A 16,370-nucleotide genomic window follows, 5' to 3' on the forward strand; every position below is an offset into this window, starting at 1 on the left:
ATTTGTATTTATACCATAATTTGTTTGGTTGTATGGAAATGATTTTGATATTCTTCTCTATGAAGTGGCGGGAACATCTCTTTTTTATCAAAAGCCCCTCCACTGAAAAGCTCCTCCAGTAAAAAGCTACTAATTAATCCCTTTCTCCAATTTTATTTTTATAGGAAGAAATTTTTATTTGAACTCTGAAAGCTTCAATAGTTTGAGAATTCCCTCTTTTCCAATTTTTTTTTCCCCTCCAGTTTATATATATATATATATATATATATATATATATAGGATTTCCTCCAACGTCGGCAGATAAAAAAAAGGAAAAAGAAAGAAAGAATGTAATAGTGTTAAAGACAAAACTTAATTAATAGGTATGTGAATAGTATGATAAATAGTAACCAAAACCCTGTTGGTACTATTGAGTTTTGTTGGGAGTTGTAAATGGGTTGGAATAGTACACCCTTGCGTAAGTACTATTTACATTTTGATCCAATAGGTAATCGACGAATGTTCTTTGTTATCTAATAACGTTCGTAAACTATAAGCCATTTCTCTCTTGTTAAAAATGGAGATAAATCTAATTGTCCTTGTGTTCAAACAAAATAAAAAAAACTCAGTCATATTAATGATTGGTACTCATTAATTTTGACATTAAAATCATTAATCTTGACTTTTTTTTGACAAGAGAAACAGACAGCCCGAAGGCCCTGCTAAACCGTCAGTGACGTGCACAAGTCTCAGTGGAGCAAGTGACAACCACCGCTCATATCTCCCTGAAATGTGTCTTCAACCGAGAATCGAACTCTCACCACTCGGTGAAAAGCTCTATTGGAGCCCCATATACCAATAGACCATTTGGTCGTTGGCACCAAGCCATTAATCTTGACTTTAAAACTACTTCGTGTGTAATTAGAATCACCCATGTGTTGTTTTCATCCAAACTCTTTGCCTATAAAAGAGGAAAATCTTTGGATGATGTGGCGTGCCAAAGTTCATAAGTGTTTTTATAAACAAGCAAGAGAAAAAATCAAGAAAGAGTGAGTCCGATAGTTTATATTGTAAAATTTTTTAGTATTCTTAGAGGCGTGACATACAAAAGAGTGTGTTGGGTGTAGTTTTGTACTTTTGAACAATTTTTCATAATGAGTACTGCAGTGATAGTAGGAAACCGGACATAGCCCATTTAAGGATGAACCTGTATAAATTCTGGTGTCTTATTTTTTCTTTAGTCTACTATTTTATTTTATTTTTTTTTATCGTTCTTGTTAAGTGGAATTTAGATTACACAACCTTACAAATTCCTAACATCTCTTTATACATATATATATATATATATAACGTGATAGGGCAAGAATGTTGCAAATAAAATTTGATATAATTATAAGATACTATAGTCATTTGCTATACCTCAATAATGCATTAGAAAAAAATCAAACTTTTGACTTTCTGCATAAAAGTCAAATATCATATCATTCATCTATTGCAGCGCGTTTTAAAAATAATTTGTTTTCCTTGTAACTTCTCAATATTCAAAATTTTGCAATTTTTTTTACAATTATATATTTCTATTTCTTGTTTTTAAACATAGTATATTTATTTTTTCAAATATCCCCTCAATTATTTTTATATTTTTCACCATCAAAATAATCCTAAACTATCTTATGCTATTATTATTCTCTATTCTTAATAATAGAACTCATGGCCCCATGTAAAGCATAATTTCTTGTTTCATTAATGTACCATTAAAAAAAATGGACTACCCTCCTATACATATATTTTTTAATTATAGTTTTTGTTTGCTTGCATGCCCTACAAAAGTAGAAATTACTTATACATCCCTATTAGAAAGAATTTTAATTATACATACATAGGACCAATCATTTTTATATGGTTATATAGTTCTGCACCCAAAAACTAAAAAGTTTTACAAAAAAAATAAAATATTTTGTTACTCTTTCTCCCCATTTATTTGGAAAAAAAAAATTTCTCAAAAATCAATTTATATTTTCATAAAACTTCTAAACCAATTTTCAACTACAATCATATATAAGCAACCACAGACTCAATAATTAAATAATAGTGCCATTGAAAATTTGAGAGTCATAACCTTCCTTTCATGGTTGAAAATTTATTGTGCAAGCGTGGTGACTTGTGATATATATTTTTATAAATCACTATTTATACCTTAGCTTTTTTTTTATAAACTATTTTTGAATATATATATATATATATATATTGAAGATCCACTTTTACAAAAGATATAAAAGTAAATGAAAACATTTTCAAAAGAAATATAAATAAATATGAACAGAGTATATATTGTCAAACATTCACTTTTCCAGCCATATGCCAATAAGTCTCTTAATTATATTCACCATTTTATTTTATTATATTTTTTAAAAGAATTATATTCAATTTGAAATTAAAAAAAAAATTCACCAAAATCAATCAATATTCTCCTAAAATACAAGGGTATGCAAGAAAATTTCTCTTGTTTATTTTCATTTTCATTAATTAGTTCCAACAAAAAAAAACAAATCAAAGTTAAATTTCAGCATGTTTTCCTTCTGGTATGAAATCTATCTGGTCTATAAACTATCAAGAAATTTATAGGCCCTGATAAGCACACAAAAGTTTGATTAACAATCCAAAAATCAAATCTATAACTCTTCAGAAATTAAACATAACTTTAGATTTAACCAATCATTTGCCATATTACTCCACAACTCAGAAATTAAATTAGCAACACAAAATAACCATGTCATAGCTCAATATTTTTACAAAAACCTCTGCTGCTTGTAGCAAATTAGGGCTTTGAGCAAGTTCAATTTCCGTCCAACCGATCATCGGTTTTAGTCCTCATAGCTTTTGTTTCTGCCGGACCCATCTACAATCTATCGATCGTCGAAGGTCATTCTTATAAGGGTTTGTAAAAGGAACAGAGTTTATAGGCCAACCCAATATGACCGGCCGTTTGTGTTGTGGACCGGGGATACCGACGGTGATGAAACACACCACTCGTACCAAACCTGTGAGCGAAACGTATTTGAGTGCGATCAGTAAGCAAATGAAAGAACATGTATTGAGAGAAAACGTATTTTCTATTTTGGTTCTTTGCTTGACATCTTAAAAATCGGCCATTACTTGTATGTATTAAATGCGACCCAAACATATTATTTGGACCCGATTTAACCCAAAAACTTAAAGAATCCATGCTTATATATTGAAAAATTGATATTTTCCAAATTAACCGATGCAGAACTATTAGTTACTCTTAACAATATATACCCTACTAAAACAAAATTTACACGTATACCATCTTATGAAAGTGGAAAGAGAAGAAATTTTTTTTTTCCACTTATGAACTATTAGACCATAAGTTGATTAATTTTTTTTCCAAATTAACCGATGCAGAACTATTAGACCATAAGTTGATTAAATTTTTTTTTCATAAATAGATCAAATTATCAATCAATTTTTCTCTTTATCCATCTTATGAAAGTGAGAGAAGATAAAGATCAAAAAATTAAATCCCTTCTCATAGAATTTTTATATTGAATTTGAAGTGTTAGTATTACCTTTGTTGCAGCACAACACCGCCACATGTGAACTTCGACAGGAGATCCGGCAGGCACATATATAGGCTTCCTCAATGGGAAAAAAATTGGAAACCTAATCGAAGAGTGAGCATTAAGGTAAAGGGATAACAAGACAAGTGAAAATTAGGAATGAAATGGAGTCGATGAGAAATACCAGCTAAACATATTCGGTGTTGCCTTTGATGGTAAAATTCCAAGATGCACATCTTTGTATAAGATTGAATCAAAATAACCAGCAAATCCTACAAGCAGGAAAAAAAAAATTATCATGCAAAAACATAAACAGCAATTTCAGAAGAATTTGTTGTCTTCGGTTGTCCAATTGAATTATCATGACTAAATAAAGTGACATATAGGTTCAGTGAAATACCGTGTACTAGAGTAGATCCTGTATCAGCCGGAATCTCAAAGAGTAGCTTCTCATATCTTTCATTGTTTATTGAGGCCGAACAATTTGGATGAGTAAATGTGAATACCTGACAAAACACACACACACATAAACAACAAATAAATAATAATGGTGAATACAGTGGATGTGAGAAATTACATGGGTGGCAAAAAAAAGGTTGGCACACAAACAGGACATGAACTGGCTCAGAGTATTTATGAGGATTAATTAGGTGACAAAGCGAAAGATAACAGTTAGCAAATAATTAAAGAAACATATGATATTTGTTCTCACTTCCAGAGGAGGAGCAAGTCGAGCAACTCTGTGTAATTTAACAACATATGCAGTCTCGAAGTGAGCCAAGTCCTTGTGGGCTTTGACCTGCAATGAAGAAGCACAAATAAGCTAAAAAATCGACTTGCATAGCAAAAAGCTTTATCTAAACTCAGACAAACCATACGTCATTGTACAATTTTGTTGTAGTTATTGGTTGCAGATAACTGGTATACCTGTTGAAACCAACAAGAGGAAATAAATTTCAATTATAAAGAATAAAGAAAAAGTAAGCTCTAAAGATAACAAAGATAACATACGACGATGGAATTGAAATGCCATCTGGTTTCAGAAACCTCTGAGCTCCATCGAGACACTCGGGAGAAAGCTCATTGTCGCCAAATGAACCAAGCAACTCACTCACCTAAGTATGACACATCATCCATGTACAAATAAACACAACTTACTAATGACATACATGAAATCAACCATGTACAAATTAATACAAATTACCAAAGTGATGCAAAAGGTTTGAAATTTAAATTACTCAGATGAAGGGTGGAACTGTACCAAAATGTCAGCTTTTTCAGGAGCATTCCAGCAACGCATATCACTCGAAATTATGGTGACAATGTTCTCCCATCCCTCAAGTTTGACCAAACTCTGTCAAATATACATTAAAAACATATGGCATCATGAGTTTAACAACTTATACGAAAAAACTACAAACTACACAGGCAATGCATTTTCAACTCCACAAGTAGCAACAAACGTGCGCGCGCGCACACACACACATGGGCCACTTAAGATCTACAGCTTCTGTGTCATTAAACATAAACATACGTGAAGGGTGATGACAGCATTTGGGTTTTTCTCCACTGCAAAAACTTTCAATTTGCGCCCAGTTTCTTCAGCTGCCTGTTTCATAACAAGATCCATAATGACATCTTTTCACATTGTTTTATACTGGTAACAGAAACAGCGACCGAACAAACCTGCAATGAAGCCCTCACCAATGGCCCGCGTCCAGCTCCCACAACCATCAGTACCTTTTCAAAATAATAAATAGCAAACACATGAATGACTGGGAAGAAAGAAGTATAACACCACCCTATAAGCAAATATAACAGATGACACAAACTAAGGGAGAAGAGATGGAACAGGCCTCACCGTAGTAGATGTTGTGGCTTTCTCATCTGGGATCCTATCAAGCAAAGCTTTACAAATTGCCCTTTGGTACTGCCAAGCAGAATAATAATTATACTCTGAATCAAACTAGATTTGTAAAGACATTTATCTCACATCTCATTAAAGAATAATGCAAAATGTGTTATGCTTCCGACATTACAAATGCAACTTGACTGAATATTGAGTGCGATAGTAATTTACAGTTTACATTGGTATGAAACATTGGCACATGGCATAAGAACATCTCCAACTTCTATCCCATGACTTGCAAAAAAGCGCAAACAATACCTCATAGTTATTATTATCAGTGTGATTATGTCCATACTACTTTCCCTGATTCCAACCCTTTATGTTTATGAGCCACTAGCAAATTACATCTAACCACAATAAAGGTAACTTATTCAATGAATTCTTAAAAAATACTGGTGGCTATTCGACTCCTCAAACACAGGCACATGCAAGTGACTAACTTATTATGTTTTTGAACAATAAAATCTCCTTAAATTATGCAACCAAATCAAAAGCATTTCACGTAGCTTAATTATCCATTGATGACTTCCATCATTTTGAAATGCTCGGACATCATGTAAGACTTAAGAGAAAGATACAATTTTAAAGCAAAAATCAATGGGTAAACAACCACTACTTGGTAACAATACCCTCACTTCTAATAAAATCACCCGAAGAAAATAAATAGTTAATAAATCCCTTCATGAAATAAGAAAATAAGTACATATTTATCCTATTCTGGAAGATCATGATGTGTAAACTTGTGATGATAATAATACCTAGGCTTTTCCCAAATTTGATCACTTTGTTCCCCAGTGCACTGATCAATCCAAACAAGGATTGCATCAATAGTAAATCAAAGATTAATCAAACCCTCCTCCAACAGCCTCCCACTCTTCCTTTCCCGGCCAAATCAAACAGACCCTTCTTAATATCTAAATATCAATAATAATTGGATCCTCTTATACAAGTTTGTTCTATTAATTAGTTCAATTAGTTAATCAGGTTTACAAGTGCGAATTCCACAACCATGAAGCATCATAAGCCATATCAACAGTCTAACAACCCATTCCTGAGAAAGTATCAAATCTTTAAACAAACCTGGGTGTATTTAACAGTGTCTTTTTCAAATGTCTCATAAGTCTGAGCCTCCAGATTATCCATTAGAGGCTGCATCAAATATGGGAATGAAATCAATAGATTAATACTTATAAAAAAAAAATTAAAAAAAAAGAAAACCAATAGCAACAACAACAACAACCACAACAACTAGAGGAGAAAATGAGAGAAATCACCTGCAATGGAGATTGAAGGAAGTCCCGGTAACCAACCTGCAATTATAATTTGCTCAAGTTCCAACAAAAAAGAAAAGATCAAGAAATAAATAATATCATCTTTCAACGACAGATACCTCAAATCTTTCTTGTTCCGGGAGTGGATCCATACTTTGGTACAGATATGCAACATAATCCAGATAAGGTCTCAATGCATGTCTGATAGGCAAACCTAATTTACAGAGTATACAAACCATAAATACACCAAAGTTCATTGACCAGGCACACAATTTTCAATTAACTGAGAAGGGTATGACTTGGTAAAAGTGTCCTAAACAAGGAAATGTGATGATACAAAAAACACTTAAGTAATTAAAAAATGAGAGTTGACAACACCAAAACAGGCAAAGAGAAAACAAAGACAACAAAGACACCCCTCAAGTGAAGTTTTCACACTAACAACTTAGCAATAATAGTTCATCTAATGCATTTCTGTAAAAGAAACTTTGCAACTTCAGGTAACACAGTTGCACAGAGCTCTTTCTCTTAAACATCTCTGCTCTAATGGAGGGCAGTACAAAGCTATAGTGTCATACTAATCTGCATTATAAACAATGCCAACTGATTGTTTTGGTCGAGAGGTCATTTTTAGCATAACTCACACCTGATAAAATGTGGAAACTGGTCATATATGGAAATCAAGACAACTGTAAAGGGAATTTAAAACCTAACCTTCAAAATGATTATCATCACCAGCAGGTAAAATCCTCTCCTGCGAAATATCATGGACCAAATTGCCAGACAATATAATCTGAAGATAAATGACAGAAGAATTAATAATTAGCTCAGCCTGGTAAAAATATGTGGAAACTGATAGAAGTTTCCATGTACTTTAAGAAAGCAAATCTTGGAGAGAAGAAAGAAGTTGTGATAAGTTAAAGGAAAACAAACATCATGCAATCATCATGACAGAACAAAGAAAGAAATGTACCTGAATTGTATGATTGAAAAATGACTTTATTAAGTATTGATGTCTCTTAGATAAACATGGGTACCCTCTTGCATTTGTTAGAAATGCCTACAAGTCATTAATAGAAGCCAGTAAGTTTAAACCACACCCCGAGGCATAATATACTAAAATTTTCCAATTATAAGAATGCAAACCTTAAAAAATATTTACATTGGTATGAATAATGGCTGCTCGAACAGGTTCTCCAAACCAGCGACCAATTGAGTTAATAGATGGCAAAGAACTCCTGAAATATGATCAGAGGATTCCTAATTCAGTTTCAGTACTGCAATAAAAAAAACTTTATAAAGATTATTCAAATAAAGAAGACTACAAGGCCAGAGTTTTGAAACATGGAACAATTGCTCCCATACAGGATATCAAGAGTTACACAAAGCTGATTGTGATGTTCACAAAGTAACCGGAATGTATTCCACCATTCCCAAGAATCAAACATTCTTCCTCCACTCTGAAAGAAATTACAAAAATAATGAGTACAGGAAAAGAAAACCTCAACCTAACATGACAAAAATGCGTGAATTAGTACATAGTTGAGTAATGTTACCAATGGACAAATTCACAATCCTTTGGACATGGTAGAAAAGTTTATATAATTGATATTAAAAGAAAAGATTTTAATAATAGTTCACAATTCATTAACTGCTGACATTCAATTCAGTGTTCATCTCAATCACAACTCTTTCTTCCCAATCAAGCCAACTAGAATTGAAACTCAGATTCAAGATGTCAACTGGACAGAGCCCAGTTTGGTTTCAATAGTCAACGTTGAGTTTTGATACAGAACCTATATATTATCAGATACAACTACATAGTTGAAATACCAATATATAATGTGGTTATAGCATTTGACTGATAAGGTGATGGTAGCCAGATAGGTGGCCCAGCCTTTGTTAACAGAAAACAAAGTTCATTTTTCTGGGTAAAATTAAAGCCAGATTCATGATAAGCTCAGGTTGCATTAATGCAGCATTAAGCCTATATAACTGTGCACCCAGTGCCTTATTGGCTTGGCCAGGCTCACAAATGGCTTAAATGCAAACCAAGCTGATCTCAAATTTAACATGTCTAGGTTGATTACAAACAAAGCCAACTTTGGTGATTTTGAGATTGAACCAGACCCCAGATTGAGCGCGACTCATTTACAATCCAGATAGTAGCACTTTTGCTAGGGGGTATAAACCTACACTTACAGAGGTTTTGAAGTTTGTATCAATGGCATCATCCTCAACAGCTTCATGCTGCTCCAATGGCAACCTAATCCATAGCTTTATATCAAAAAGATAAATGATGGATCAAATAGCAACAAACCAATGGAATGTCCAAATGCACAATCCAAAATTTAGCTAGAAGAAGATACCTGCATATTGTTAACATTTTGCAGAAGCTGGTTTACAGTTCTTGCATAGTTGCTACAACCAGTTGCTCTCGGTGGAGGAAGAATACAGGCCTGCTGATGATTATTATTGAAACTAACAGCCCGCTAAAGCACAAATTATAAAAAGAAAACAATAGAACAACTTGCAAGAGAAAAGGTAAGAGCGCAGATAAAAATACAGTGTTCGCATACCATACCTATCCTTCTTTCAAGAGGTGTCCGTTCAATCATTTTTATGCTGTGTTATCATAGTCACATGGTTTCCAATCATAAGCTATCAAGATCCTATAGAAGGATGCCTGGCAAAAATGTTCAGAACTACTTTTAAAGCTATCTCTGCCCTACAAATGACTGCTAAATTAAAGGACACCAAAAACTACAGCAGATTGGTGCACATGGAAAAACTTCACATAGAAATAGTACATTAGATCCATCCATCACAATGCTCAATCTCAATAACCTTGAAGCTCATATGCAATAATATATATATATATATTCATCAAATATTATGATCTTGTGAAATATAGACCAAATAATTATCCTACGAACACAAAGAATAGGGTGGTATAGATACTGCAATCACTAGTATATGGGATAGAAACTATTCCTAAAATAAGATGGTGAACAACCAACTATACCACTTGCATGTCCAATAAACAGAATAGGTCATCTTCTAGACAAAGGGATGGACAGAGAATTGAAACCTAAAACATGGTCACAACTTACAACTAAAACAAGCAAGTCTCAGTGATGCTGATTATGCAAAAGAAGCATTGCATTTCCAATGTGCTAAACCAAATTTATAGATAATAAACCAAGAGCAAAAGACAGAAACTTCAATGTGAGTGTGAGGTTCTTTTCCCTCTTAGCAGATGCACTTGTCTGAAGTGAGCATAATAAAAAAGAAATACATGGCCAAACCAGGAATCCACTGATTTAAAGGCGCAGTTCAGAATGTACCCACATGCAGGACAATAATGAATATCAAAAAGTGAACCAATACCATGGAATCTACAATACTCCTGGCCCACTTAATTCTTCAAAGCACATCCTAGCATTGTTAACTAATCAGAAGCCATTCAAATAATTCAAATTCTACATGTTGGCCCCATATGTGATAATTAAAATCAAAACAGACCAATAAAATATTTGGTGCTACAAAGTAGGTTATATATACACTTTCTTTGGATGTAGGAAGATCATGAGAAGCGCAATTAGATTATAGAAATGCTATTTGTATAAACTAGGCTCAATAAAATAGACCACCCAACTCCTTGACCAACAGCCAATATATGACATTCGTGATCTTGAGAAAAAGTTAATGGTTATCAATGAGTTACGAACTCTGTTTGATAGACGTAGTTTCTACAAATAGCATCAGTCATCAGACCGATCAACAATCTAGCTTCTAAATGTAAATCATTTTGCAAACCTAAACCTACATTAAAAAAGAGAATGGCCCAACCCGAACTTGGGCTAATCCTTGTGCAGGCATGGATCTGATGTTTAAATAAATCTATAAGACAGAAGATTTGAACTATAACCTGCAAAGAGAGATGGGACGCCCACGCAATTTCTGCCTTCAAAGCATCCTCAGAATCTCTTCGAAGTTCAGCATTTTCTGAATCTAAGTCAATCCATGTGCTAATCTTCCCTAAAAAGGATAAACATAGAATTAATATCAGCATCACAAATAAGATGAAATTAGGAATGAGAACTTTGAAAGGTAATTGTGCACCTAAGGGTAGCGAGTAGTCACCATGATAATAAAAACTCAACATGTATAGTAAATACTAGAAAACTCAGTAATCATAAAAGCATTTGAACAAATAATTCCTACAGGCTTCTTTAGCCCTAAAAGCAGTGAACTTGACAACAATTAAAATTTGAGTTCATGGTATGGCCAAACTTCAACTTGCTATGGAAAGCATGTGCTTACACATACATTTGTAAATACAATGATATGATACCACCTCTTCGCCCTACTTTAGGGAAGAAGAAACATGGTAATGTCAAGGGTTATTGGCTGACCAGGTCGGAACGTGGGAGGATTTGCTATGGACAGTTATGTTCCATGATTTACACATCTCCACTCTTCCTAAGTTTTAGCATTATGTTCTGTTTCTATTTATGCACATAATGCGCGAGGCATAAATATCTGCATAAAAGGTTTGGTGGGGACAGGTCTATTTTTGAAAATTCTGATGTAGATGGAGATTTGTTCACTCCTCACAGACAGCTTTGTTAAAGAAACAAGTGCTTGAGATCCTTGCATAGGTTCCCCTCAATAAAGTTTCCTTCTTCGGCTCTACTTATGATTCCTTTCAATTTTCTTTGATCTATTCCTATTACAAGAGCTTTATATGTTTGTTGTTAATATACTTGTAAATGCAACTGTTGCTGTTGCAAGCATTTCAGTTTAATCTTTAAACCATATATTAAAAAAGATCATTTAGGGTTAAGATAGCAATAAGAGAAAACACTAATATTTCTCCAGACATGGCATATGGCAATTATTCTGGTATTTGTTACCCAATAGATTGGCACCAAGGCTTGATATTCTAGCTTTAGAAATAAAATGGTTCAGAATAAGAAAGGAAATGTAAACAAAAGAAAATCAAGACAAACCTAGAATGATGTTTAATCAACAGTCAATCAACACTTGAATGGTAGACCTTCAAATAATTCTTACAACTCAAACATCTTGCCACCTCTTACAATTTTAAGGCAAAAAACTCCTCACAATGAGACAAACCTAAGCAGCCAAATTGCACCCTCTCTAAAGCAAACTTAAGCTAAGAACTCCTATGACATAATTGAAAGTGGAAGAGAACAAAACTTTATCAGACTAGAAGCATGTATAAAAAATATCTGGCTCACGCATCAAAAATACATGGCAGAATATGAATCAAGATGAACTGTGATTAAATTACCAGGTATCCAGCGCTACCTAAAAATGTAGGGCTAAAAGTTTCAATTAGTAGTTATCCAACACTACCTGAAATGTAAAACCCAAGTTATCAAAGCAATCAGGTAGCAAAAGATTATATTGTTTGGATTTAACAGGCTTGGGCATGATCACATTTTCCAGCAAACAAGTGTAGTAACTCATATGTGCCCTGGCAGTTCATCTGCATTGTGTGAATAACATATCTCGAACTTACGATATTTTCTAATAGATCCTGTTTTCTAGCAGCAACCATCACCCAATCAAATTCAGAAGTGAACAAAACAATTTTAAGCTCATTTATTCAATGAAATATTCAAAGCAATAATTTTAAATTTTGTTTGATAGATTAAGTTGGAAGCAAATAAGAAGCTGCACTTGAAGATAAAATTCTTCAATGATCCGTACCAACAACATGACTGCTCCATTGTGAGGGACTCAAAATTAAATCTGAGGCTGCAAATGGAGGGATCAAAGTTCCATTGCCATCATTTTTAGCAGAACTTGGCCTGTAACTGGGATCAATCTGTACCAAGGTACGAAAACATTACCAACATAGCAGATACAAAAGAAGCACTACGAGTTCCCACTCTCTTGAAAACAACTCTGTTGAGAAACTTGAGATGAAGAGCATTGACAACTTCATGAATATAAAAAAATTTAGCCATCAAATCAGAAACAAAATACTTGCAATTGTTAAGTGCTTTTCATTGTCAAAATTTTTTTCTTAACCAAGTAAAGTATGCAAACAAATGGTACAAAGATCATTTTAATTCTGTCAATTGAAATAAGTAAAGTGTAAATCGCATATCTGAACCTTCAGATAGAATCTTTGTATTAAATCTAGTCCAAGCTAAAATAAATAATAACATTTCTTTCAAAAGAATTAGCAGAATGAATATTAATTATGGCATCAATTGGCATCCATCAATACTTAAAGTCACCAAATGAGGGCATGTCATATTACTATGAATAAATGAAGTGTCCCCATATACCAAACATTACTACCAAAGCATGAGCGACAAAAATTAAGAAGTAGATGCAAATTAAAGGTACAATACCTTTGCAACAGCATATCCCTAGTTGCTGCTCTAGTTTTGTCACTCATTTATTTTCATGTTAAAAAATTCAATAAGAGAATCAGAAAAATAACTGACTTGCTCCACCCACTTAATAATCTGCTGCAATACTAAAACTAAAGACCACATGAAAAACCTATTTTGATAGGTTTTCTAAATATAAATAGAACTCAATAGTAGAACCAATATTATTTTCTCCACAGAAAAAACAAGTAAGATTGCTGATTTTTCCCTCAAAACAGTCACGATGGTTCCTAAGCCAAGTTAACTGACCATCAAACTGTACACAACCAATTCATAATGAACATAAAAAATTCTAAGTTTTTCTCCATTGCATATGTTATTGATGGAAAATATAATAACATTTTCTGAACAGTCCGAACACTGCAAGCATGGAGGTAACCATACCAGCATACACGTAAGAGAGCTAAAATGACTGACATAAAACCCACCTAATTCACCACTCTTAAATTTTCAGAGATGTAACCTATTCTAATTCTATTGTTGGTTGATTCATGGCACACATTATTGGAATTTAAGTGGAGTATTTGATGGAAAAGCATAGTAAGCTTTCCTGGGAAATACTGACACTGCAAGGTTATAGGTGAGCGTACTGACCACTCACACAAGAGATAGCCAAATTGGCTAAATGTGTGACTGGCTAATTGGCCACCAAGGATCTTGTTAATATATATGATTCTAAATCTAAATAAATCTAAATAAGCGGGAGCCTAACGCCTATTGATTTGAATTTAAGTGGGTATCTAAAGGAAAAACATTATAAGACTTCCCAAAAGGATACTAACACTGCTTGTTTCTCGGTGAGCTTACTGACCATCCACATAAAGAGCAAAACCAAAATGGCTGATATGTGACTGGCTAATTGGCCACCATGGAACTTGTTGAGAGAATGAAACTCAATCATGAACCAACTGATATCAGGATGTCCAGATTCATGGCAAACCAATCAAAAGTTTAGACAAAAGAGAGAATTCCACATTTCTATCGGCAAGCGATTAAAGATATTTTACAACATTTTGAAGGCCATATCAAAATTCCTAAAGCACAAATGCTAAAACTTTGCACAGCTTGCAAAAATTGTTTTTTTCCTGAGTAAAGATTTTCAACCTGAAAGCAAGCAGCACAATAACATCAAGTAACCACTAAACTTAACTTTGGATGTTGCCGAAGCAATGTTATCCTCTGTAAATTAAAAAAAGGTGATATTTTATACTGAAAATGTGGGAAGTCCAGTCGATGACAATCACCAATCTCAATTGTGAATCAAGCCATAAAGAAAGTCAATTCCAATCGATATGAGTGAAGGCATTTATAGAACAAAGAATTTATTCCCTGAATAATGGATGCCAACACAAGTCACTATAGGTGAGCTTACTGACCATTCACATAAAATGGAAGCCAGCTTGGCTTGCCTAGATGTAAAAGGCTAATTGGCCACCGTGATAAAAAATGAAGCACCCTTCACATCCATCCACTTGATGGAAAATGACAAGTACCAATCACCAATACAATTCTAAATAATTCAAACCGGAAAAGTGCAAATATACCATAAAGATACGTTACTAAGGGCTCAATCAAATTGAATAAAAATTTTACTGAAGAGGAAGAACATAAACTAACCAATGGGGCCACCACAAAATCAAAGCCGCCGGAGATGTTCTGGTGAAGGACTTGCGGCATGTCATCGTTGAACTCTGTCTCAATCCCACAATACCTCGACTCACTCTTATCACCAGCTCTCTGCCCTAGTGGCATTTTCTCCAAACCACGAAGGACTACTACAAACTTCTCACCGCCAACCAAAACCTTCAAAGTAATTAAAAAAAATATGTGAGAAAATTAACACTAAAGCAACAAACTTTCCCTGAAAACCCCCCAAAATGGTTCTCAAGTCATACAAGAAAACATCTACGAAAATATCCCATCAAAAACTACAGTTTTTTTAACATGCAAGAACGAGATTCTAAATAAAGTTCAACATACGAAAGAAAAAACCTACAAACAAAGACAAATTGGAGGATCAATCCACAAGACAAACGCACACAAAAAAGAAAGAAAACCAACGACTGCTTCGAATCCTCCCACGAAGACAACACAAAGATCAAAACTTTCTAGGATCAAACACTGCCAAATGATAACAGCACGATGAAATCAAGAAAAAAAAGGTCAGGAAAAACAAGAAACCTGGGGAAATCGAGAGCTCGCTAATGAGAAATATAGGGTTTTGGTGGGGTTTTTGGCACCCTTTTTCTTGCCACACGAGCCGCAAACCCTACAAACACGGTGTATGCGAGGGTTTTATAACATCACTTCGCATCAAGCTTGGGCGCTTTCTAGCCGTTGGATCATATCACTCTTTGTTTTTAACTCAATATCTCAGGGTTTATATATATAGAATATGCGCTTAGTCTTGGGGTAAAATGCATTTTGTATTTGTTGATTTTTTTTTTTTTAGAACATTTAATTAATTGATGATCTAAATTATTTTATTTATTTTATTTATAATTTTTATTTTTTATTTTTTTATTTTTTAAAACAATTTAGATGGTTCCATTTTTTTCCTAAATCACATAATTGGAAAAATGAATAAAATAATAGTGCATTTTGGTCATATTTCAAATTGTCAATATTTTGAAAAACAATATGTTTTTTATATTTTAAAGGCTAAATAACTTGCAAATTCTTGAAAAACTTGCAACTAAGCCTGTAAATGGTAATTTTTATAGACTTGGTGCTTATAGATATGTACAAGTTAGATATATATATATAAGTTAATTACTATTATTGTTTAAATATATTTAAGCATTTTTTTCATTAATTTAAACAGTTGTCTTATTTTAATTTTTATATTATTAATCCAAATATTTAAACCATGTACAGAAGTTTTTTTGCATTCGTCTTGCAGACGTAATGTTATAGAATTTTTTACATTCATCTTATAGATGTAATATTCAAAATTTATCTAATTTATCAAAAGGTTCATAGCACATCGGCATTGACCCATTTGTGAAAAGTGTGGTGCGTAAAGATTTAAGAATCCCGTGTTCAAGTCTTGCAGGATGTAGTAGCAATGAGTCCTCTGTTAAGGTCTGTGGGTTTGTAGCCCAAATCTTGATGGGTGAGGGCGCACTGGTCGGATGGTCAATTTTCGACCCGTGTACATGACTCTTGTGATATTCAACTCCAGTTTAAATGA

At 33.6% G+C, this 16,370-nt stretch overlaps 1 protein-coding gene across 1 annotated transcript; it reads right to left on the reverse strand.

The window, feature by feature from the left end:
• Window positions 1-2,630: 2,630 nt before the first annotated feature.
• LOC120253532 (protein arginine N-methyltransferase 5) lies at window positions 2,631-15,435 on the reverse strand. Its single transcript, XM_039261864.1, has 24 exons — window positions 15,359-15,435; window positions 14,795-14,980; window positions 12,483-12,600; window positions 10,672-10,781; window positions 9,110-9,199; window positions 8,943-9,017; window positions 8,106-8,200; window positions 7,903-7,978; window positions 7,714-7,800; window positions 7,455-7,533; window positions 6,860-6,954; window positions 6,744-6,779; window positions 6,550-6,618; window positions 5,422-5,490; window positions 5,247-5,300; window positions 5,095-5,169; window positions 4,822-4,914; window positions 4,572-4,675; window positions 4,439-4,487; window positions 4,273-4,359; window positions 3,961-4,066; window positions 3,745-3,832; window positions 3,570-3,663; window positions 2,631-3,020 (listed from the first exon to the last, which is right to left on the reverse strand). Exons 2-24 carry the CDS (start codon window positions 14,927-14,929, stop codon window positions 2,937-2,939), a joined length of 1,968 nt encoding a protein of 655 aa, XP_039117798.1. The 5' UTR covers window positions 14,930-14,980; window positions 15,359-15,435; the 3' UTR covers window positions 2,631-2,936.
• Window positions 15,436-16,370: the final 935 nt, after the last annotated feature.

Source organism: Dioscorea cayenensis, unplaced genomic scaffold, assembly GCF_009730915.1.
Source record: "Dioscorea cayenensis subsp. rotundata cultivar TDr96_F1 unplaced genomic scaffold, TDr96_F1_v2_PseudoChromosome.rev07_lg8_w22 25.fasta BLBR01000113.1, whole genome shotgun sequence".
Lineage (NCBI taxonomy): Eukaryota > Viridiplantae > Streptophyta > Magnoliopsida > Dioscoreales > Dioscoreaceae > Dioscorea > Dioscorea cayenensis.

Coding starts and splice junctions, on each gene's coding strand:
- LOC120253532 (XM_039261864.1), bottom strand. CDS start 14,929: ATGCCACTAGGGCAGAGAGCTGGTGATAAGAGTGAGTCGAGGTATTGT. Junction 6,955..7,454: donor TGATGATAATCATTTTGAAG/GTTAGGTTTTAA, acceptor TCTGTAAATTAG/GTTTGCCTATCAGACATGCA. Junction 5,170..5,246: donor TGGTGAGGGCTTCATTGCAG/GTTTGTTCGGTC, acceptor GTTATGAAACAG/GCAGCTGAAGAAACTGGGCG.